General features: G+C 42.0%; 1 protein-coding gene across 30 annotated transcripts in view; it reads right to left on the bottom strand.

Annotated features, from left to right (window-relative positions):
• Cadps (calcium dependent secretion activator) overlaps positions 1-24,909 on the bottom strand; it is a 452,678-nt gene that overhangs the window by 60,293 nt on the left and 367,476 nt on the right. For 19 of the 30 annotated variants that reach the window (XM_040747581.1, XM_040747589.1, XM_040747586.1 and 16 more), the window contains 5 exons: positions 23,338-23,484; positions 19,839-19,994; positions 16,079-16,226; positions 9,354-9,428; positions 8,384-8,467 (listed from right to left, as the gene is read on the bottom strand). In XM_040747581.1, coding sequence (XP_040603515.1) covers positions 8,384-8,467; positions 9,354-9,428; positions 16,079-16,226; positions 19,839-19,994; positions 23,338-23,484 — 610 coding nt within the window. The remainder of the gene's footprint in view (positions 1-8,383; positions 8,468-9,353; positions 9,429-16,078; positions 16,227-19,838; positions 19,995-23,337; positions 23,485-24,909) is intronic. The other 11 variants (XM_040747608.1, XM_040747596.1, XM_040747603.1 and 8 more) reach the window with 1 other exon arrangement.

Raw genomic sequence — 24,909 nt, forward strand, 5'->3', positions numbered from 1 at the left:
ACTTCAAGTGCTTCTCCTTGGAAGTTGACCGTCTTGTTTTAAGCCGTCTCACTGGGACTTGGAGTTCACTGGTTAGGCTAGGCTGGCTGGTCAATGAACCTCAGAGAAGTCTGCCTTTCCAGAGCTGAGAAGCACGTGGCACCACCCCTGACTTTTCCATGAGTGCTGGAGATTTAAATGAGGTCCTCACACGTGTGTGACCAGCACTCTGACTGAGCCATCTCCCGAGCTCAGGCTAGAAATCATATAGGTCATTGCCTTGCTCATCAGTCTAGGTCTGTTACATAATGGAGATTTTCTTCTTGATTTCTTCTCAGGTAAAGAGACAGGAGGTTTCTGTGACTGTGGGGTCCATGAAATGTGCTTGCCTTCTCTGGCCTCATTGCCAGTTATTGGGCAAATGGGGAGGGTAGAAAAGTTTGTGTGCTTCCAAACTTCCAGTACCTGCTCCACCTTCCTAATTGTGACTACATCCTGTGTCCCATTTATGGTGTATTTACTTAGCATTCCTCTTCTGAATGGCTTGGTAATAAAATTCTTAGTTACAAAAAAAAAACCCCAAAACAAAACCACCATGTGAATGTTAGGGAAGTATAAAATGTGATCAGATTAAGTAGAAACATTATCCTTGATGTAAAGACAAAGGCAAGAGTTCAGAAGGAATGATTCTCTCACATGTGTTTGGGGCACTTAATGCCAAATTGTCATAGTATCTAACATCGACACTCTTAGCTACCATGTGGGTATATCCTATGCTTGATTCATCTCTGCATCTCTCTAAAAAGACAACAATAACACAACCCCCAAACAATAATAATTGACAAATTTCTTCTTGATATGATGGCTAATGTTGATAGTACAGAAAATCCACCATGGTCAATTTCAGGTGGCTAATACAACAATATAAATGTGAAGATTGGAAGCAGCGTAGAGAACTGGATCTTACTAGCAGTGGGAACCAAGAAGACAATACCGATCACTAGAAACACTAAGTCAGAAAATCTCAAATGTTCTCTTTACTAAGCACTCTAGGTAGTAACTTCTATGGTTCATGTATGTGTGAGTACGTGTGTGTATGTATATGTGTGTATATTTGTCTGTATGTTGTGTGACATAAATATGTATTTATATTTTTGTCATACATCTACATTATTTAGAAAAAAATTTGAGATAGGTTCTGTGTAGCTCTGGCTGTTTTGGAACTCACTATGTACACCAGGCTGGCCTTAACCTCACAGAGATATTCCTGTCTCTGCCTCCCAAGTACTGGGACAAAAGGTGTGTACCACCATGCCCAGCTAAAACATCTTTTGTTCACAACTCCTGGTTAATTAATTTACTTACGGAAATCATTTAAAACCTGGTGGCTGATTGAGTATCTGATTGTAGTGTTAGGCATACTTATGTATGTATGTATGTATGTATGTATGTATCTATCTGTCTATCTATCTATCTTCTATCTTTCCATCCATCATCTATCTATCTATCTATCTATCCATCTCTATCTATCTATCATTTCTCTTTTGGAATCTCAAAACACAGGGTCACATATATGCGAGGCAAGCACTCTACCACTGATCTACATCCCAGCCCTAATCAATATTTTAATTAATGAAGTGTCCTAAAGACCATGTGTAAGTGAAAGACAAAATGCTAAAAATACAGTAAGTGTAATGTAAACTATCTTGGAGGTAAAAATTCTGGACACAGAAATATATTGAAGTTGAATCCTCAGAGTTTTGCTTCATGTTGTATAGAAAGAAGCCTGGGCTTAGAGGAGAACTGGCTAGTACATTAAGGACCACTGCCAAAATGTCCAGATTGGGTCAACTTACTTACTGTTTTGAGCAAACATGCTCAGGATTAGAAGTACTATTCACAGGGCACATATCACTTATTAGGTACCATGAAGAGTCTATGGTTCCCTCTATTCCCAAATGTCCTAGGAGCTCACTCTGCAGATAACTGAACTGGATCTCAGAAGTGGCCAATAACCTGTCAATTTCTCTCAGCCTGGCTTTGTCACCTCTCCCTAAATTTCCTGAAATAAGCTCCCACTATGTGTGGCTGGAGGTCAAGGTGCACTCTATGACCTTCAATTAGCCTACTTGACACCGCAAACGAATTCATTAGGTATTTGTTTCATGGTAGGGTTTCTTTGAGCTGCTTGCTCAGCATCCGAGAGTTTGAACAAAATTCTGTGTATATCTTATGTTTTTTTTCAAAGACTATTCTGTTTTCCCCAGAGAATATTGGAGGAACCAGTTAACTTTACATGCTTAGCTTCAGTGTCAGAAGATAACAACTTGCCATTGGTTTCCAGAGAGCTAGCTTCTGTGCCTTGTCTTAACTACATCCTTGCCATGCTAATTCTCCTGTAGCTCTTAGTTGAAGAGTCACTTCTGGGGCTGGGGTGATGGTTCAAGCAGTGACATAAGTGAGGGAACCTGAGTTTGATCCCCAGAACTCATCTACAAAAAGATAGGTGTGTCATTGCTCATTCATATCACAAGTGATAGAGAGGCAGAGCCAGTGAGCTGGCGTAGGCACATAAAGTTGTCCTGAGGCTCACACATGTACATGCAGGAATGCACACACTCATCTGCAGACACATTTGCATCTATCCACATACAGGACCGTGTCCATACCCCATGAGTAATTTTCTTCATTGGCCTCTGAATGAGGAGGTTGAGTGTCTTTGCTCTATAATTCCATTGCACTGACTACTTCCTCTCTCTCTCTCTCTCTCTAAATAGTAATGCTTGTGATTACCTTTGGGGACTGTATCACCATGTAAAGACACAGTAAGAGTCATAGTCTCTCTCATTTATTACTGAGCCCCTAGAACCTAGCATGTAGTATGTATTCAAAAATATGTTGATTAAAGGTCTAAAATAAATCCAGAAATTATGTAGAAGCACAAAAGCAGTGGGAAAACTGGAAAGTCTTTTGCATGGGTGTTATTCCAAAACAGAATGATTAGAATAAATTATCTATAAAGCAATTGTGCTGGCCAAATTTCATTGTTTTATTTATTTAGTGAGAGGATTATGTGTATGTGGTGTGTGTGTGTGTGTGTGTGTGTGTGTGTGTGTGTGTGTGAGCTAGAGCTGGGCATGGGGTATCATCCTCTATCATTCTCTTTCTTATTTCTTTGGGGCAAGGTCTCTCCATAAACCCATGTTTCTTGGCTAAGCTTCCATCTAGCAAGCTTCAGTAATTCTCCTGTTTTTTTTTCCCAACCCATGCTGGGCTTGCTACATGGGTGTGGCATCTGAACTCATATCCTCAAGTGCCCTTGACCACTGAGCTATATCTTCAGCCTCCCAAATAGTTATTTTCCCCACTTAGGAATAAAGTAACAGTGAGTGGGTCCTAGAAACATCACCAGATCTCATTAATGGGTTCTGCACATCTAGGCAATTATTCTGGCTGTAGTAAAAGAGTAACGTAAAGTTTTCTCATAACATTTGGAGAATTACTCAATGGTCCTCACCTATATAATGGGAATAAGAGCTGAACATATGGCACAGCCTGGCTGTAAGGATGAAGGGAGAAAATGCATGGAAACTACTAGATTTCAATGCCAGTAAGTTAGTCCTGAAACTTATGCCTGCTGTTGCATCTGGGGAAGGACCTTCTACTTTGAATATTAGCCAATAGGTCCAATTTCCAAGAATCCAGCAGTTGATAACTTGGCGACGGATGAGTCCTAGTCACCTATCATCAGGTCACATCATACAAAGCAACCTCTCCCATCTCGGGTGCATTCCAAAGCTAAGGCAAAACTGAAACAGTACCTGAGAAAACATTAGCAAACTGCTCTGCAGTCTCATGCTATTCTAAACCTCCAACCACCTCTGTGATCACAGTTTCCTCTGGACAGAGTTTCATACTGTGCTCCACTTCTGATCATTATCAAGTGACAGATTCAAGGTGCTCGGCACAAAAGCCATCACAGCTGCTTGAGGCAAGTCACAACTTTTAGAGGGATGAACCACTTCAACTTTGTTTCACTCTTAAGTTGAAAAACAACTTTAATCCTGGCAAGAAGAAAAAAAACAGCTGATGTGAAGGGTTAGAGAACCCAAAGTTCGGACACACAGTAGGGATTAGGCTCCTGGCAGCCTTGAAATGGTTTTTTTCCTTCCTGTTCCGAGAAAGCTTCTGTGGTGTTCTGTAAGTAACGGGGATGGATGCGTTTGGAAGCAGTGTAGCTGGCTGACGTCCAGGAGCCTTGGAGGATCTGATGTCCCTGTCTTTGGGTGTGTGTCGGATGGGAGTTAGACCATCCTGTGTCTGTCTCAGGCCCACTGTGAAGACTGTGGAACTGGGGTAAGGGTTCAACCTCTCTGAGCCTCGTTTCCAACATTTTCTGAAGGGCGTTGGTAGGATGGAATTGATCTGAGAGTCCAAGAAACATATATTCACAGTGCTACATCTGTGCCAGGTACTCAGCGAGTACTCCAGGAACAGGGGCCATGCTCCTGCACTTATGCTAGACATCTGCAAATGCAATTCAAATGTAGGCTATGGGACATTGCTCCAGGTCACCCAGCTCTATGCCAAGGGATGGACAGAGCTGAGCTTCCTACCCAGGTCTATCTATTTGAACCCCACTTAAGCTTGGGAATCACTAGTCTTACACAGCTTCCCAGCACAAAGCATCGCATCACACTTCTTGGACCTTTCCCCTTTGACCTCTCCAACTCACTCTCCATTTCCAAAACCTAGCTACTCTGCCCCATGGAGTCTTCATGTTCATTGCAACATATGCTACAGAAATGTCTCTTGCTTCATTGCTTTGTAGCTACTGGTGGCTACTGCTCTCCCTGAAACAATCCCTTCATTTCTGCTTTGCCCACAGTGGCCTCCTGAAATTTTGGCTCATGGTTCTCCCAAAAAGGATCTTGGGTGAATGTCCTGGTTAAAATAATATGTTACCCACTTCCCCCTTTCTCAGCTTTTGTCTTAGGCAATGCTTTCACTTCTTCCTTTCCTTTCCTATTGCCAGGCTCTGCCAATAAATGTAAACTACAAAAGGGCAGAGGGCATCTTTCGGGGCACTGCTGTGACCCCAGCATCTGGCGTAATACCCAGCATATAGGTGCTCTGTAAAGAGATGCTGGGTGAATGAATGAGCTCCAGGACCAGCACTCCTGCTAAACCCTGGACAAGGCTGAGTAAAGTATTTGAATGATATGAGAGAAGGACCTGGGTACCTGCTTGCCTCGCCTTTTGGTCTCCTAAAAGAACAGCGTGAAGCTAACCACAAGGCAGAGACCTTTCCAAACGATCATCTGCCATAAAAGCACATCTTGCAGGCAAGGGAAATGGGTGGATAGTTGCTAACTATATCTTCCAACTGGGTTGATCTTTGAAAAGTTCGAGAGGCGCCTGCCTCCCTCAATCCCAGGCTGCTGCTGCTGAGGCCCCTGAAGGAGGAGAGGAGGGTGCGCTTGGGCGCCTCTTGGGCTGGCACGAGGAAGCCACATCTCATCCGCCCTCCTCCCCCAGCTCCTCTCCAAGAGAGGAAGCAATGCAGATGGAGATGAGAAATAAATATTCCTGCCTGCTCTGCGCCACTGCAGACGTTTTCCAAAATGTCTGGCTTGGACCACAAAATCAAGCCCACCCAGGAAAGGAGGCGCTCAGCAGGAGAAAGAGGGGGGACAGGGTGGCATATTTGTCGATAAGCGTCAGCTTTCTGGGGGGCCGAGCACATGGCTCATCTTTGGCAGCACTGCTGAGGTGGGGATGTGGTAAGTGCACAGTAACGTTCAAAGAATGGAATGAGTAAAGAGGAGCAGAATTAAAGGGAGGCACGGTGCAGGCTCTATACCTCTGTCCTGGGTCCTGAAACACATGCAGCGGCTTCCTGCGCTTGTTCCCACATGTCTCATTTACCGCCCCCCCCACTACCCCCATCCCTCCACCTCTACTCCATTCCTGGGAAGTTAACACCACTGGGCTGCCAGCATCCTTCAAAGGCCCTCTGCAATTTGAGCAGGAACTCAGAATCCATGTGTGGAGATATTCTTGCTACCTCTAAGTTCAGCTCCCCCTCTGTAATACCGGAATCCTGGCAGGCAATGAGAACATAGGCTGCAAATGAGAAGTGGGTGCCTGTGGCCATGGGATGGCCAAGTATATGGGAGAAGTGTCACTAAGGAGGTACGTTCCAGGCCCAGCACAGGTCTGGAATGTTCTGTACGGCAGTGCCTTTGCTGGGCATGCCTCAAGGCTGCAAGCTGTCTTAGGAAAAATGAGAGGATGGGAGTGGAGCTGCAAAGTCGTCATGGGACACACTGGTCTGGGTTTCTCACTCTCCCAGGGATTCCCGGGATCCTGAAGTCTTCATCTGGCTGCTACTGAGCCAGCTGCTAGCAAATCTCTGGGAAGTGCATCTTAAAGAAGGGGTTTGGCTAGAGCAGAAGTGGAAGTAATAAATAGCAAAGGGGCATTCCTGGGCCATGGGTTCAAGTATACTGCAGTGAAAACATTGGCTCAAAATGAAGTCTTACAGCAAGCGTCTTCTACAGGCATTAGGAGGCATTTGCAGAGATACTGCGCTTCATTCCACCCACTTCCTCGTCATTCTCACAGTTGCAATGAGGAGTGAGCCCTTGTCTATTTCCAACTCATGTGCCCTGAGTCCTCCTTTGCGAGCCTTTCCCACTCAAGGGCCCATCTGCCTTCCAGTGCCAGGCATTTGCCAGTGGAACCCCACTTTTGCCAGAAGTCACTCAGTGGTGGGAAACTGGCAGGAGAGATGGTTTCTGGTCCTCACTCTACATATTGCTATGTGACCTCGGACAAAGGACTCCCCCTCTCTGGGTCTTGATTTCTTTCTTTGTCAAAGGAGAGGCCTAGGCAGGTTCCTTTGCAGACACAACACATTATAGATAGTTTTGCAGAAGTGAAATTGCATGCAATGTTTCTTTGCATTGTCTTCTTCCCAATCAAGCCTCGACAATGAACTCTGGGTATGAACACCATCATCTTGCTGGATTAATTCATCTTTATGTTTGGGAAGGTCATAGTTGTACATCAAAACAAGCTGGGTATATTGATAGATGGATACTATCTAGTAGCTGTTTGAAATGTCAACAGGCAACATTTGCTTTAGTTCTTAAGAAGATGAAAATATGAACAGAGGAAAGGCCAAAATAGGATATATTTGTTTGTTTACTCATTTTTAGGACATGTCTGGAAAGAAGTTGTGTGCATGTATGACTGAAATTTATCATAATCATATTCATTACTTGCTATTAGTAATAGATGCCATTTGTCGAGTCCTACCTAATAAGCTAAGACCATGATGTTTTCATTTCATACTATGGCCTTATGGGAGATATTACCCACCTCCCATATCCTTCCAGGTGAGGAAACTCAGGCTTAGAAACCTATTCAGGCTCACACAGCTTGTCAGTATTGCTGATAGGATTTGAACTCAGTTCTGTGGGACTCCAAAGATAAGAAGTTGTACCCACATTGATGTTTTGGGCCTCAACTGGCATTTGATGCTCTCTTGGGAGATTATTACAGACAAAGGACCCTAACTTGTCTGCTGCTCCAATTAGAACCATGCACCGTCACTGTTCCCACTCCATGGGAACTTGGAGGGATGCAGAACCAATGACCTTCTCCTATGATTACTATTCACAGAAATCTGGTGACTCCTGCTTGCCTTTCTACCTCACCTTTGGCCTCGGCCTTACCTAATTTTAACATAGAACTGGCGCCTTAAAGAATTTGGAAAGGACAGGTCAGCAGCTCTGGAGGATGTAAACACAAACAGCTCCTGAGCCCAGGCAGGCAGAATAGGAAAACTCCTTGTTCAGAGGAATCCCATAGGCTGCAAGTACCTCCAGGCTGTAGATAACCCATATTTCCACTCCCATAGACTGGGCTTATGTATTGGGCAGACCCACTTGGAAATGCTGCCTCCTTTCTCTATGACATCTCCTGGACTTGAAATGTGTGCAACTAACTCACTGAAGAAAAATGTAACTAGTAGAGTAAGGACCATAAAAATGCATTTGCATTTCCAGCTGACCTGAAGGTCACAATACACAATCCTTAAAATAGTTATTGGTAAAAATGGTGGTCCTCACTGTGTTCTTGTCATAGCCAAGTGTGGGGAAGGCAGGCTACTCTGCATGTGTATGCACACCACGCATTCACAATAACACGGAGCAGACAGCTTACTTGCTGTTATGGAATGCCCTGCCTCTTCTCCCGCATTAACATGTTACATTCATGGTTGAATGTAATTAACATATACTGCCTCCCCCAAATGAAACTGCACATTACTTCTTACCCAAGCAGAACCACAACTGAACCAAAGAACAACCAGGAAATCGAGATGTTCTTTACTTACCGTAAATGACAGAAAAGAAGAAAACAAAGTCCCCTCGTCATATCTGGATAACTTTGCCAGGACGCCTTCCAAAATAGTTACAAACTAGCAAAGCAGCAAAAAGGAAAAATTATTATTTCAAATTATAATTGTTTACAAGAAAGAACAACATGTCCCGGCCACCCAGAGGCTAGGACTCAGCCCTCTGCTCATTTCTGCATTCCATTTTTTAACTCTCACTTTGGAGAAAGGCAAAGACTGCCGTTGCATGGCAATATTTGACTTATCCGGCTTTCTCTTCATTATTATGTGATTGCAAATACGGAGTGTTACAGAAGTGCAAAGTGACAAAATATTATTGAGTTGCATATAGCATGCGATAATATTAAATGCACTTTTCAAGATCCCAAACTGCGCAAAGCAGTCTTTACATTACATATTAGCACTACATTTAATCCAATCTATTTTTATTTGTATTTTATCAGTAATTTGGGGGAAACAGAAGTTTAGCACTGGCAAATATAAATGTCTTCCCATTCAGCATTACTTAGTTAAAATTCTATAATTCATGAGGGTGACTGAAATAGCTTTATCTGACTTTTCTGTTTTATTATGACTCTCACTGCATGTGAAACTAGAGGGAAAGGGGTTTTCGGGATGGCAGAATTCCTTATTACCGCTTCACTTTATGTATTTTAAAATCTAACTTTGTCAGTGCTGAGAAACAAAACAAACATTTCCTGTATAACCTAGTACGACGTTTGGGGACACATTCTTATTAAGTTAACATATGCCGCCTCATCAATTGATCTTCACACAGCTCACGAACATCAGAAAATGCTCGCAAGCTGGGGCTGGGTGATGTACGATCTTGTTTCTTGAGAGATGTGAGTATCTAGCTCAACTTTTTAACGTGTTACATTTTAATGGAAATGTAGACACAACAAAGCAACATTCACAATGCCCCCTTTCACCTGAAGCTGAAGGTTACCTTTGCCACCAAGAGTGTGATCATTTCTTTAACGGTTTCTTCAATTAGTTCGTCTATTTTTGAATGGTATTGATGCTAAAGAAGACAGAAAGACACATATTAGCATGTCAGGGAGGTTGGCAGTGCTGCATGAGTCCATGGTTTTTAGAACATACAATCTATAAATAAAGCCTGGCTTGTAGACCCAGTGCTAGAAGCGGCTGTAATAGTCTGACTTGGGGCTTTGATGGAGAGATGCCCAAAGCACTTAAAAAAATTCAGCAGGCCCATTGTTCCTCATCTACGGTTTCAGATGGCTTTGATGTGTGTGGACACATGCACACATGCCTAGTTTTTTGGTGGCAGTGTGTTGACCTGGCTTTTTACAAAGCTTGATTCAACAGTAATCTAGTACATTGGGAAGGGAAATGGTATTTCTGGGGGGAATTGCTGGGGATGAAACTCCAGTAATTTGGGGGATTCCTCCAAAGGGATTTTGACTAAGACACTGATTTTGAAAAAACCTGCTAGGTACTTTGGGTATGTGCATCAATTTTAACTACGGTCTTGACTCAGAGTCCAGGTAAAGTGTCTCTTTCTGAGCCATTGTGACAAGCAACACTTTCCCCCCTTTTCTTTCTGTTCAGTAATAAGCAGACCCAGGCTAGACCTTCTGCTGAAACTAAGCTAAGTTTTTCCAATTTTTTCAAACTGGTGCTGTCGATTAAATTTAAATAGTAATGTGAAAACAAACCCCCACACAAACAAAAATCTGCTGTAAATGCCAGGGGAAAAGGAAAAGCAATTTCAACACAAATTATTATATGCCAGCTCCTTGACATTTATTAGAACATTTTAGTATCCATTTGAATTATTTTGTATTTCCGTAACACAAAAACAATAATACAAAACATTGTTATTTGGAAAGGAAAATGCACTTACCCACTCTCTAGCAAACTTTCAGAAGGATGATTAATTAGGAACAAAAAAGAAAAAGGAACAGTGCAAATAAAAATCAGGACAAAAGGACACACGAGAAGATGAAAATTAAATAAAGCATCACACAGCTACGAAAACACAGAAATAAGACATAGGATGTGCTGCAATACTCTGGCTGCAAGGAGATGAGAGACTGGCTGGGACTTGGAAGACCTGGATGATGTCCCAGCGTGAGGGTAGGAGCCATACTGCCTCCAGATTGAGCTCAGCTTCCTTATCTGCAAACCTTCAACAGGTGAGAGCACTATGACCTGGGCCCAGGAGCAGGAAAGCTAGTATAGACTGCGGATTTCCACAAAGGGCTAGGCAAACCTTGGTGAATATGTTCTACCTCCATGTTTCAAAACTGCCTAAACATGATGATACTCTCCCCACACCCACCCCTATTGAAAGAAATGGACATACTAAGTTCCTCAAAATAACTGTTCTATGTATTTCTATAGATGTCCACATATCAAGACACCAAATGTATTCATAATGCGTATAACTATATGACAATAAAGAACAAAGCAAAAACTTAACAAAAAAAGCTATTTGGCTGGTCTGTTTTAGGTATATTACTTAAGAATTCAGTGCCCAAGCCCCTTTTCTAGCACCAAGGCTCCCAGATTCATAGAGCTACTTTGAAGATCTAGTGAGGATCTAGATGTGAAAACATTTTGCTAACCGGAGTTGCAATTCAATATTATCATGTGTTTAGGTTTCTCAAGTAGCCACAAAAGGTATAGAAGCATCCTCCTCCTCCTTTAGGTTGATTGGAGGAGAAAAAAAGCAAATGGCCCACGGTGTTTTGTCCCGATGAGTCAGAACCCTTGTTGGCTGTACTGCTAGATTCAAGAAAGATTTACTTCTAAATAGCATAAAGCTGAAGCTTAAAAAACAAGAAAAAGAACCCACAGAACTCTGTACTAGAGTCACAAAAAAGGATGTTAAAGCAAATGAATATGGGAATATTGACAGAATTCCAAATTCATTTTTAGGTATTGAAATAAGACCCAGAATCATATCCTCTCTTTCTGTTGTCATGTGACTGACTTGTTCCACTAGATTTTCTTTGGATTGCTGTAAATGAGTCACATTTATTAAATTAATCAGGACATTCTGCTTAGCCAGAAGAGTGAAAGTTAGTGCAAGATGAAATAATGCTCGAAGGGCTTCTAACCAAGCAAAGAACAGCAACGAGAATAGATATGTTCTCTTAAAAACCTTGATGGAAGTGGTAAAAATAGATGGCAATTATTCTCTGTAAACTAAGACAGGTCTGTGTCTTGTGTCTAAGGGGTTAATGAGGAACATGCCCTCAATGTGGAAATAAGGTGGAGACGCCGTGGATTATCGAGACGTGATATACATTTGCACACTAATTTCTATGTAGTTCTACTATCTCTCCCTTTCACTGTACATAAGTATTATGATCTTCCTGCTATACATCTTTTCCTGCTGATAAAGTAAAGCATGGTGTGTGTGTGTGTGTGTGTGTGTGTGTGTGTGTGTGTGTGTGTGTGCACTTACACATTTGCGTGTGGAGGCTAGAGGACCACCTGCGTGTCATTTCTCAGGAGTGGTCCACAGGTTTTTCATGGGTCTGGACACACACTGCCATGCCTGACTTTTTATGTGGGTAATGGGGTTTGAACTCAGGTCCTCAGGCTTGCACAGCAACCACTATGTGGACTGATAGCTTGAAGTGTTTTTAATATGGTTATTTTGCCTCTTTGTTCCAGGGTTAACTTTAGCATGGGATCTGTGTCACTTTGCTTTCTTGCCACTGCAGTGGAACTAGAATTACATTCTGAATGTAAAACTGACATAGACCTATCCAAGTACTGACATAATACACGAGTATACAGTTTAGGAACTACGCAGAGTTGTTGGCTCATGCCTAAAATCCTAGGATTTATTGGGAGAAGGCGAAGGCAACAGGATTGTTATGAGTTTGAGGCCAGCCTGGGCTACAGAGTGAGACTCTGACTCACAAAAAAGGAAGGAAGGAAGGAAGGAAGGAAGAGTGAATTGCTACATGGCCAAATCACTGCTTTCTCAGGAATCTCATTAAAATCCATCAGCATGTGGCTTCATGGCTGTGCACATTTCTTTAAACCAACCTCAGCTCTACACACTGTATTGCAATTGCACCTTAATACTCTGCTAATCATGTCACTAAGTGCTAAATTTCAAAGAATTCCCCATTGCAATTCAGGTAATGACAAAATCCACACACCTCTTGCAAGATTTTCCTGCCATAGGTGATTTATTTGACGAACTTGCTTTTTTGGAACAATAATGCCCTGCCTCCCCACCCCTCTTGCTCTTTCTGTGGTGATTCATTGTTCTGTGCAAACCAGAAGCCTCATCAAGGAGTGCACACATGCACATAGGAACCTTCTTGTTACCACCCTCCCTGCGAGTTCTGGTCACGAGCCCTTGTAAATTGTCCCCTAATCCCACTGTACCTGAAGCCTAGCAGGATTTGAACCTTCCAGTTCTCTCTGTGGCCTTCCTGGGCTCACTTGACCTATACGCTGAAATCATGGTGGCAGTAACTAAGAGAACCATTGGCTTCCGGTGGCATGAGAAGAGTGGGAAGCTCATTGTTGCGTACGATGGGCTAAGTTACTGTAAATCCAGGGTTACTACGTGAAAAGCATCCCACTTGACTTCCTGTGATGCACACTTTGCCTTGTCATGGAACAGATTGTGTGTATGTTATCTTTCTGTTAAGACCATCTGACCTTGGAAATGAGATGAAAACACACTAGGCCAAGTGAGAAACTATTTAATACACAATTTCCTCTCTATTGGTACTTCACAAATTTTAATGAAAAAATAAATATTTAAGATGGAAAAGTATGGTGAACAAATGTCTCAACAGCTGCCTTTAGATGAGACTTCATCCCAGTGATGAGATTCAGGAAGTGATTGTCAAACTGGAGACTGCTTAGTGCAAAACAGGCTGAGGAAGGTGGGGCCCAGGTGGTGGTCAAAATTGGAAACTAGATCTGAAATACAGACTTAATGGCTGATATTCCAAAGTCTATGTGAAAATGGGAGTCGATTGTTTCCAAGTATTCCTATCTCAATTCTAGCATTTTTCCAGCCATTCTTATTCAAGCCCCTTTAAGAAGCCAGTTTTACTTTGGAGATGAATCTCACCACTCTGTGGAATATGGACCACTTTATGTGACTTCCCACTGAAGTCCTGCTCCAGGCCATGGCCACCATGCCAGGCTGCTGAGAAGCAATTCAATCATATCCTGTTTTATCCTGAGCATTTTTGGCTATATTAGAAGCTGCTCACTTAGTTACTGCTGGTTCATTACACTCAGGAGAAAATCCTGATGGGAACAAATGTCCTTAGGAGAAGAACAAAAGATTAGAACACGGTGTTAGGTGGGTCCTTAATACAGGTATTTAGTTTTGATGTGTGCGTATTATTTCTGGAAAATATATGTACAAACTTCAGTAATTATTTTTTTCTAAAGTGTTGAGCTGTATAGAAAAACACACACAGTCTCTTTCTACTACATGCTACAACACGCATGGATCTTGAAAACATCTCAATAGGTGAAAGAAGCCACACACACAGCCCACCTATTGCTTGGTTCTATTTACGTGAAACCCAAGAACAGAAACAGGCATATCTGCAGGATACAGGTTGATGATAACCTGAAACTGGGAATACAGACCGAACACTGGCTATTCTGCATGGTTGGTTTTTATTTCAGTTTCTGTTTCATGTCATGTACCTAACTGTGATGTCTGTAAGGCTTTGTGAACACAGCACCATGCAGAAATGTATACTTTTGAAGGGAGATTCCTATTATGCGTGTGATTTGCACCTTGACGATTTACAGCGCAGCAGTGGTGGCAGGAGCAGCAGTAGAGGAGGCTTTAAGGGGAGAGAGGTTCCCAACTGATGCTGTTCCAGAAAGTACAAACTCAAGGATCTTTAGTGACTTGGATAGACTTGATGATTTCAAGACCCCCCCCCTCAGTGAGATTTGCAAAGAGGGCTCTGTGAAACACACAGGTTTTAGATTCCTCCAGGGAAGCGTGGGCAAGTGGTGGTGTGAAGAGGTGCTAAGGTGGAGAGGAAATCACCATCTGGGGCTCTGGGCCCCTCCCTCCATGCAGATCAACTCTATTTTTATGTTTTCTGTGCTAGGCTTCTGGATAAAGAATGGAGAACTGACTCTGGAGCCAAAAGAGGCTAGGTAAAAGTAGAGCAGTGATATCATTTCACAGATGGGAAAACTGAGGCTCAGAGAGGCATCCAGCACTCTCTAAGTCCATTTTGTAGCACGACTCAAGACACTTATCCACGTGACTGGCGACCCAGGCCTCCTTTCCAATTGTTCCAACACCTCTCTCTGGCTCATTTTTAGATAACTGAGAGCCTTGGATCACCACTTCCTAAAACGTGGCCTCTAGGATAGCCACCAATGCCAGCATCATCAAAGATTGTGACAGAAGCTTAAGTTCTTATGTGCATGTTTTTTTTTCTGCATGGGTACACATGCACCTAAAATGTGTGTGCAGGTGCATTTGTGTATGTGTGTGGTACATATATGTTCATATTTGTATCTGTATACCAGTGCATGTATGGGTCTATGCATGTGTGGGAGATGCCAGAAAACATCTTGAAAGTCATTCCTCAAGAATTGCCCACCAGAAGTCATAACTCTTTTACCACAGCCCAGACAAGTTGAAATGCTACGTGATGAGCCTCTGGAACATTGATGGACAATGGATTTGTGGAACCACTGTTCTGACTCATGTAGCAAAGTGACTTCCGGATGAGAACTCAGGGTCCTGTACTGACTCCATGCATAGAACTTAGCTCCACAAGGAAGCTTAAAAGAAATCAGCTATAGCAGAAGCTAGCAGGGGTGGCTGAGGAAGCTCACTTGTGGGGGAAACAAGGCTGGAGGACATCTTGCCAGAAGAGAACACCATCAACCCACATATAAAATGGAAGGTGCCGAAGGAGAAAATAAATAACGAATAAGGAGCAAATATAATTTAGTAAGAATTTTGAGCATGTAAGGCTGGTATTGAAAGATCTGATTTAGGAGCAATTTATGCCAATTGGCAACAGCATAGAGTTGCCAGAAATGTTACTGAATTAATTCTAAATTGGTATATGAATATCTAGCTGGCTTAAGGCCATCGGAGAAAAATGATCATGATCGTCTTAATCAAGTCCAAGTTGCTGCTTCCTTCTCCTTCACATTTTAAATCTGACTTTAGAATCAGAAACTCTGCAAAGGAATAAACTTCTGGTCAGGGAAGATTCACAATTCATTCTTGGGAAAAATCAAAACCCTGGAAGTTGATTTGGACCTGTAGAACCTATTGGCACAGCTTGCGAATGGAGTGATGTGAGGGGTCGCCTCCTGCTGCCCAGATGTGCCAGGGCTAAGACACTACACATGGGAGGTGGTGAGCTCTGGGACACTCCCACATCTGCTGCCGATAATAGCTAATGAATAAAACCACCCGGCATCCTTTAGCTCAAAGGCACCGTAGGACCACCCGAACTCCAGCCAAGAACCCTTCCAAATGATGAGCATACCCATCAGCACATGCCTTAGAATTGATGTGATGGATGCTGAACACTTGTCCAGGGCTTTACCTGTAGATGCTGAGTGTACAGCAGACTGGGTAGAAGGAAGGGATTTGAGAATATTTCTTCTACATGACCAAAGCAGATAGGAGAGGGGGAAAAGTCCTTTTTTTTTTTTTACCTCTTGGCCCATTTCCATGCTGCAAAGTTTTGTTGATTGAGCTTTGGCATCAACCATAACATTAAACATGGTGCATATTGACTGTGGGACTCGAAAGTCTGTTGATCGACTGGTTTTTTGCAGCTTAACTTCAAATGCAATCCTGGTTCTATTAAAACAAAGTAGGGAAAGACCAATTCAGCATTCGGATGGCGGGAGGTAGAGGAGACATGTTCTGAGAGGTTAGTGAAAAAGAAAATTGAAGGCTATAATCAGTTTCAATCCACAATGACTTCCCACATTCTTTTTCAAATGACTTCCCGTCTAGGGAGGTCTGTGCATGGGGACGGCCATGCAGCCCACCCTTTCTCAGTAGTGCATAGAACACCTGTAGCTTGGTGTGTTTTTATCTATAGATTACATGGTGTGGAGAACCCTAATTGCAGGAGAATAAATGAATTAAAAAACGATTATAGCATTACAACATATGCAGCTTCTCTCACATTGGCAAGTGTCTACCTCGAATCACTTCACTTAAAAACAAAACACAAGAAGGCTGTTTCTCATCTTCAAAGCCTCAGCGTGGAGAAAAATCTTGAACGACCCTTATTGTTTTTAAATTTTTCTTTTGGTTTCCTAAGAGTTTAAAAATCTCTTCTGAAATCCAACTAATTTAATATTGTTTGAAAAATAAAAAAATTGGTTATGTTTGCTAAAGAATCATTAGAAGAAAATATTTCAAACCATTGAAAATGGCTATTTTTTTGAAGACGGATGAAAATAGAAGTTATTGTGCTTGGGGAACTCACAGGGTGGCTTTCTGTTATACTTTGTTTTCATTACCAGTGTAACTTTTTTAGTAAGTAGACATTCTTTTTTATAATTAAAATATAATAATGTCCTTGGCATGAAACTATATTATAGAAACTTCGTATATATTATTTATAACTCATTAATTTCATACATCTACTGTAACACATTTTTTGTAATATAATGTTGACATGGGTCAACTTATGATACAGAATCCAACTAAGCCCTCATAGGAAAATCCAGCCCAATATAGGAAGTTTGCAGCACAGGTGTGACATCCAGTCCTTGGCACTGTTATTGCAAAGCAGGGACCAGCTCTATTGAAAAAGGTTTCAGAGAAGTGGGTCACATCCTCACATCCTTTGAGAAAGCACCTGGTCAGTAAGTGGTTTCATTAAAGCCCCTTTCATGTAATGTACCTACTGCTTCTCTCCATTGTCTACTGTCACCTTCCAGAGTTCATGCAGCCACCAGAATGGCATTGCTTTAAGAGGAATTGGTAGCACTTTTCTATTGGTGCATAGGAGGACCACACAGCTAGTTAGCTGGGGAAAGGATGCCAGCTTGCTAACACACCCTGGGTACATGCAGGGAAGCCAAGTATAATTTCTAAGGTTGGAAGCCCAGTTCCTAAGGGAAAAAAAAACACCCTCAAAACACCCCTATAGATTATATGATCATGTTCAAGATAAATGCATCTTGGCTTCTAAAGACTCAGTGCACCGAAGAAGCTTTCTAATCATGATGATCATTTTAAGCTCTGCTGAAAATACATCGTTTTCTAGCTCTGTGAAAAGAGACCCGATGGGTACTGAGTTGGACCGGGCCCTGTGCTGATCTTCTGAGGCTTATGCGCTAGTTCCGGCCCAATCTGAGAAATGGAAATGCTAAATCGTTCCTTTCCAATGAAGCAAGTGTCTTCCCTTTTCACATTTCTTTTCACAGGAGAACTGTTCCTAGCCTGTGGAGTGCAGGGCTGTGAAAAGAGGAAGCAGAGGCAGAAAATGAATATGACTTAGAGGGCTCTAGGGGTCCCCAAACCCAGGAATGGGGAGGTCACTTAACCCAATTGACTCCAGAGTGCCTTGTTCTATACCTAATGATATAGACAGAGGTACTGTCACTGTAAGGTAAGTGTACAAAATGTCTTGAACCCTTAGTCCTGAAGAATTCCATATTGTAACCACTGCATACCTAAAGCCATGACCCATGGTACCTGATATATGGGTCTAGGACAAAGGTTATTTATTCTATCCAAAGTAGTAATTCACTTTAGCTCCTCGTGAGATAGAGGAAAAGACTGATAGATGGCATTAAAGCATTGCCCAGTAGAAAGATTTTGGTCAGATGGTTTAGTTATTTGGCAACCATTCTTCCCCTGGAATTAATATAGACTATCCAAGAGATTATAGAATTCAAAACTGGGAACTTTCTGACCATTTAGTTGAAAACCAGACCTATCTTTGGTTCTACAACTGGGCAGAAAAGAAAGAGCAAAATCTGCTGTCTAGATTGCTCGGACTTTAAATTTCCAGAAATACAAACACATGCCCAGTGTCCCCAAAGCTCATGGCTCTTCCCTTAGTTCACTCCGAGTTGCTATTTACCTACCTGCAGCAGCGCTGCTCTTCTGCCTTTTGAGGCTTCAGGGTTCATGCATTACTTCCCTCTCTTCTTCCAGGGTATCAGATGCTGCATTCAGAACGCTTTCAGGCAAGCCCGGGAGTGTCACTTACAACTCATTCATCAACTAAAGTATATAATATCTGGAGGCCTGGAGAGCCAAGATTGCTTGTGGCTTCCTTCCTTCCTTCCTTCCTTCCTTCCTTCCTTCCTTCCTTCCTATCTCCTTCCTTCCTTCCTTCCTATCTCCTTTCTTTCTTCCTTCCCTCCTTCCTTCCTTTTATCCTTTCTTCCTTTGTTTCATTTTTCTCTTTCTTTTTTTTTTGAATAAGGAAAACTAAAAGTACACTTATAAACTAGAAAAGATCTTGGGTATATGTTTGGGGCTGAGAAGGTGGTAATGATATCAAACACAGAAGTGAATTCCACTGGTCTGATATGTGGATATAGATACTCCATGAGGAGAGGGTCTTTAGTTTTCCATTGTATTTCAAGGACTCAGCCCAAGGCGTGGTCAGAACATTTTTCTGAAAGGATAAAGACCATCTTTATTCTCTTCCCATCACCATCTCAGAACAGTTGGTTGGAGAGCTCCAAGCACAGTGATGTGCTTTCTACCCCAATACTGCAAGCTACAGTGTCAAAAAGGGGATATTTGCAGGAAGCCAAACCACATGTCATGCCTTCATGCTGATTACTGGTTAGAATGTGGGCAAGAAAACTAACAACTGGCACACACTAGGTTCTCGGGTCACATGGATGGAATGACTGAGGATGCTAATTCTTCGTTTTTGTTGGAAACTCAATGACCCAGATTCCACATACAAAAACTGTCCATTTTTGACTCTTCCTAACCATTCATTCTCCATGCCCGTGTATTTATAAGTATTTATCATGTAGCTATTTTGTAGCAGACAGTGCTAGATGTTGGGGATCTAGAGATGAGCAAGAATGGGTGTGAGTATTTTCCTCATGGAATCAGAAACAGGACAAATTGGTAGCCAAATAATTCTGTGTATAGGATGGATACAGAACTGGTTAGTAGAAGTTCAAGGTAGACAGCTAGCCATTCCAGCTGACTTTTTAAAATTGTTATTGTCGATATTTTGAAACAGGGTCTCACTCTGTAGCCCAGACTTGTCTTGAACTTACGGCAATCTCTGCCTCGTCCTCTAGTGCTTGGGTTACAGGTGTGCACCACCATGCCTGACTGTACTGGAGCTGATTTGGACAAGCAGTCACTTCTGAAACATTCCATGTAATGGCCTATTGGCAGGGGCTCTCTGGTCTTTCCAGTCAGTGGACAGTGGAAAAGGAGGCCTGGATCTCTCCAGTCACTAGTTCTTACCGTTTGACGCAGGACTCAATCATGTCACTTGCCATTAGTTTCAGCCGCTGTTCTAAGTGTTTCCCAAACTCTTCCTCAGGCCAGTGTAGGTCACGAATGAAAGTCTGAAGGGCGTCGAGTTTCCAGAACAAATCTTCTGATGTACCTGATCCATTACTGGCAGGATAAGAAAGTAGAAATGAAGAGTCATCCAGTGTTCTTGGGCTTGACAGAAACCAACACAGAGACAGCTGGGGGCTGGAAGGCTGGAGGCAAACAGTGGCTTCCACATACAAAACAACGCAAGGTGGCAGTGGAGGGGGGCAGTCTCCATTGGCAGAATTTGAGTTTTACCATACAGGACTCAGTTCACTTTGCTCAGCCAAATTGCACCAGACCAGCGAGATGTCTGAAGAGGTTGTTGTCTCCTTATAAGTAGGAGGATAGCGTATGGTAAAAATCAGCCTTCTTTTAATAACCACATTAGCATATGTGATGATTCAGACGAAGGCTATGAACCAGGGGGAGAAGTAAGTCTCCATGGATAATAACTACATGGCAACATGCAGTTATTAAGATCCAAGGGCTTCATGCATTCCCCAGTTCTCCTCCAGAGTGGAGGCCTCCTGGAAATGGCACAAGACTTTGGTTTCAAAAGGACAGTGCTAACAAAGTGGTGAGCGAGGACCTGCTTTCTTTCTTGAAGAGCTGGAAAAAATCGAGGAGACTTCAGGTAGAGACAGGCACACTTGGATACCTTGAATCCCAAAGTCCTGTCCAGTGGCTAACAATCCAATTTTCATAGACCAGCCCATTACAGAGGCAGCCCTAGGATGAGGGGAGTTGGGGCAGACAAGGTGAGTGGACAGGGGATCTCTGTGTTACTTCAGGGCTCAAAACCTGAGCTCTTTTCCCATTGTACCATATTGCCCAGTCCTCTACAGATCCAGGGAAATGGGACTGACTCCTTTTTGTATGATGACATCCAAGAGACATTTACCTGGAACATCCATGGAAGGCTTGTGCATGGGAATAGTTCCACCTCTTCCTCTCTTGCCCTTATCTGGCTGGCTTTCTTTTTTGTAATCACCCCATTTGGAACTCTGAGGGGTGGCCAGCCCCCTACCCCCTTCCTCGCATACCACTAATGCTAACACAGTAATTTATAAAATGTCCAACACACCATGCATTACCACTTGTTCTGACATCGTCTATAGAAACAGATGAGAGTGGGTGTTTCTATTGTGACAGATGCCAGCTGCATTGAATTAATGCTTCAGAGAGAAATATAGCTAGTGCATAGATGCATCCACAGCTACTGCAGGGTGGGGAGGGGGCAAACTCCCAACATGCCGAGAGGGAGCCCGAGCCTACGGCCTGCACCAACAGGGCAATGCTTTCAGAACAGACCAGTCTGAGGTCAGTACGTAGCTGTATCTGACACGAGGGAGCAGGTAACAGGGAAACACGTCCTTCAAATGAAAGGTGGCAAAGGAAAGAACTGGAGTCATGAAAAGATATCGAATCAGGCATTTCCTGGTGGGTGACTGAGGATCCACACCTTCTTTTCAGATACTACAGTGAGCTTCATTTAAAAGTGGGGAATGCATTTCTCTCCATCAAAGCTCAGCTTTCCCCCTACCTTATCCCGTGCTTGGGAAGAAAGAAACCCCAACTTTGTCTAGTCTAAGCCCCGTTTTGGAACTGCATGGTTTATGTTTTAAATCATTAAGTACATATGAATGCAATAATTGGTATTTATTACAACAACATTTTGACACCCATCTGGTTTCAGAGTTTCAAAAAATTCTTGTAGCGTTTTTTTTCTTTGAAGAGCTTATTATTAAGTTTTGACATGAGGAAAAGAATATTTTCTTTTTATTTTTAAGATAAACTGTTAATGTTAAGGCAATAGCACCAAGATTATTTTGATTGCTGAGCAGTTACCAAAATGTGTTCCCACCCATGCCTTAATTAATTGAATGGAGACTATTATCTGCTTTATCACAATGTCTTGATTCATATCTTTTCAAAAACAGTATCACAGAACATGCACGGGACAAGCTAAGAGAAGCTTTCTGCTATTTAGTTTTAATTTTAAACATATACTATCTAATCTAATAAACAGACACTATCTAATTGAACTTGTAATATTGTCATCTTAGCATGAATATGATGAATTTTTGTTAGGAAAAATTTTCCTTAAGTATGAAAAATTTGGAGGTTTGAATTTGTCTCTAGTAGAGAATCAGACACATTGGCCTCATGATTTCACTGTGTGCTTGTGAGTGACTATACTTTTTAAAGTAGTTGGTAGCTTTGGGGACACCAGGTTGAGAAGCCATTTTGAGGTACTGTTCTCTCCCTGGGTTAAGTGTGAATTTGAACGTGCCGAGGGCCACCTGGATGAATGGGAGTCTAAGTTTTAAAAACATCACTGCCAGTTTCAGATCATTTTTTATTCCTTTGATAATAACACTTCCCTTTGAAAATGTGCCAATTTATTCTTCCAAGGAAAAGCTTATCTGGCCTATAATTAGCAGTGGTCAAAGTAAAGGATCAAAGGAAGGTGGAGAACTGGTAAACCTTCTTTCACTTATTCAATCACCCACATGGTTCTCATTTCGTTTCCCCGAAGTAGAACTGAGGGGTGCTGGATCTTCTTCTTGTGAAGGAAATTGGGGAAAGGATTGATTTCCTAGGTGGGAAAAATGTCCACTCAATCCCTATGTCCTTCAAACTGCTCATTTTGAAGAAGTGGCATCCATTTCAGGCAAAAATACTTCCTACATTCCTGACATTCATATGAAGGAAGCAAAGAATGACTCTATTCTGAGAATGCAGAAACACCACTGCCAAAACTTAATTGTGTGTGTGTCTTGAATCTTGCATTCTTAAATTTAGAATCCTCCTTTCACCTAGACCTCAAAACTTTCTACTGTATTGACTTTGGAAAGTGTCTACACATGCAATTTACCTACTCTGACAGGTCCATTCATAAACTTTCACTTAGTTTTGAAAATACCATTATGATATTATGCTATTTACTGGCATCAGAAACACGCTTTATGGCTTAATAAGCCCTGTGAAAATGTTTTATTATGAAACAAAGCCCAAAACCCAGTGCCTAGGTAGGCAGGTTTCTTTCATAGACTTGGATCAGATGGTCAGCCCATCCAAGAATTTTCATAGATTTCTTGTGGATGAATAATTCCTAAAGTCATGGTCCCTGCATTGAAAACAGGGGATAGAAATCCTCTTGCAAAATAATTCAGGAAGTAAAACATAGTCCTCAAGTGTTCAGTGGGCGTTAGACAAATCTTTAGTGTGTATATATAGCAAATGTCTTACAAACACGATGAATGCCAGAAATAAACAATATTGTCTCTGCATGATCAGCAAAATATGTCTAATTATCCATCTCCATCTCTGTTATATAGGATGTATAGAAATAAGCAATGCATATCCATGCCAAGATCACTTAAATTTAAATGAGATCTAATGTGAACTGAATACACACTCAGCATCATATATAGCAGCCATCCAGGACGGTGCCGAAAAAGTAGGCATTTGTGGGATGCCTAGAGGGATGTTAACTGGTAGATTTGGAACTTTGGGTAGGTTCACATTGGGTAGGTTCACATTGGGTAGGTTACTGGTTAAACTCCTGTGGAAGAAACAGACAGAAAGAAAAATACCATCACAGTGACAATGTAGATGTGGCAGAAGCACACAACAGTTGTAAATAAACTGGCTAAGTCCACAGAAGACAATGGCGAAGACTTGAGCAACACACTTTGGAAAGCAGGTTACAGACGGGAAGCTGGGATGTGACTCAGCATCCAGAGACAAATGATAAAGTTCATGGGCAACTTAAAGTGCAGACACTGATGGAGCACCTGTGTACAACAACCAAAACTGAAATGTCTTTGAGAATAGGCTCCTGTCTTCAAGGCCACTGTCAAAAGAGTCTAGAACTTGTCGTAGAATGAGAACTTGGCATTTGTGGGATTCTGGCCATGGCTGGAGCTGAGGTGCCATGAGACATTGCACTAATAGGATGGTGAGGCAGGAGAGAGGACAAAGGGGTACAATGTTATTGGATAAATTCTGGTGTTCATTCTATAGTGCAGTGATAATTTATTATATGTCCCAAAGGAGAGGAGAGAAATGCACTCATTAGAAAGGAATGACCACATGTCAGGTGGAGTACATTCACTGCTCTGGCCTGATCATCACACAAAGCATACATGAAGACACACATCATACTGCACCTCTTAAGTGTGTGCAAGCAAGAGCTGCCAATCCAAAATGTTTTTATACATTGTATACATGTGTGAACTTTCCAAAGAGTAAAGACATTTAAATAAAAAAGCTACCAAAATACTTTGTAAGACTATAAATGGTGGAGTACTTTAACTTTGTCTACTTTCATTTATAATTTACAGTCAACAGAAGATTTTGAAAGTCAGATATTAGACACCAAATGGAAAGGGAAGACTCACTGATTTGAATGTACGTGAAATAGTGATATGCAGAAATTGAATGCCTTCCAACTGCTACTTCTAAAGACAGGAATTTGTGCAAGGGGGTGTCAGAATGGATGGCAAAGATGAAAAAATCATATGCAGAAAAAGGATTATCTCTGGGGAATTTTATGGAACACTCAAAGAAAATGGATAGGTTTTCTCCCAAACTCCATTTTAAAATGGAGACATGCATCCACACAGAAATGGACACACAGGAAAAGTAAAGAATCCCAGATTCAGGTCTTATGTAGAACTCAGACCAAAAAATTATTTCAAATATCATTTAATATTATGGTAGTGTCCCCTAGAGATTAAGACAGTGAGGAATGATGCCTGACAGTAGATGTTAAGGCTGGGCATGCTCGGTGGATTTTTAAAAAATACATATATGTGTATGGGTGTGCATGCATGCAATTGCATGTGTGTGTATATGAGAAAGAGACAGAGGTGCATGTGTGTGTGTGCGTGCACGCGCGTGTGCACGCACACACACACAGAATGCATACTTATGTGGAGGCCAGTGGGCTATCTTGGGTGTCATCCTCAAGAATGTTGTCCACCTC

This window comes from Mesocricetus auratus, unplaced genomic scaffold, assembly GCF_017639785.1.
Source record: "Mesocricetus auratus isolate SY011 unplaced genomic scaffold, BCM_Maur_2.0 Super-Scaffold_100006, whole genome shotgun sequence".
Classification (NCBI taxonomy): Eukaryota; Metazoa; Chordata; class Mammalia; order Rodentia; family Cricetidae; genus Mesocricetus; species Mesocricetus auratus.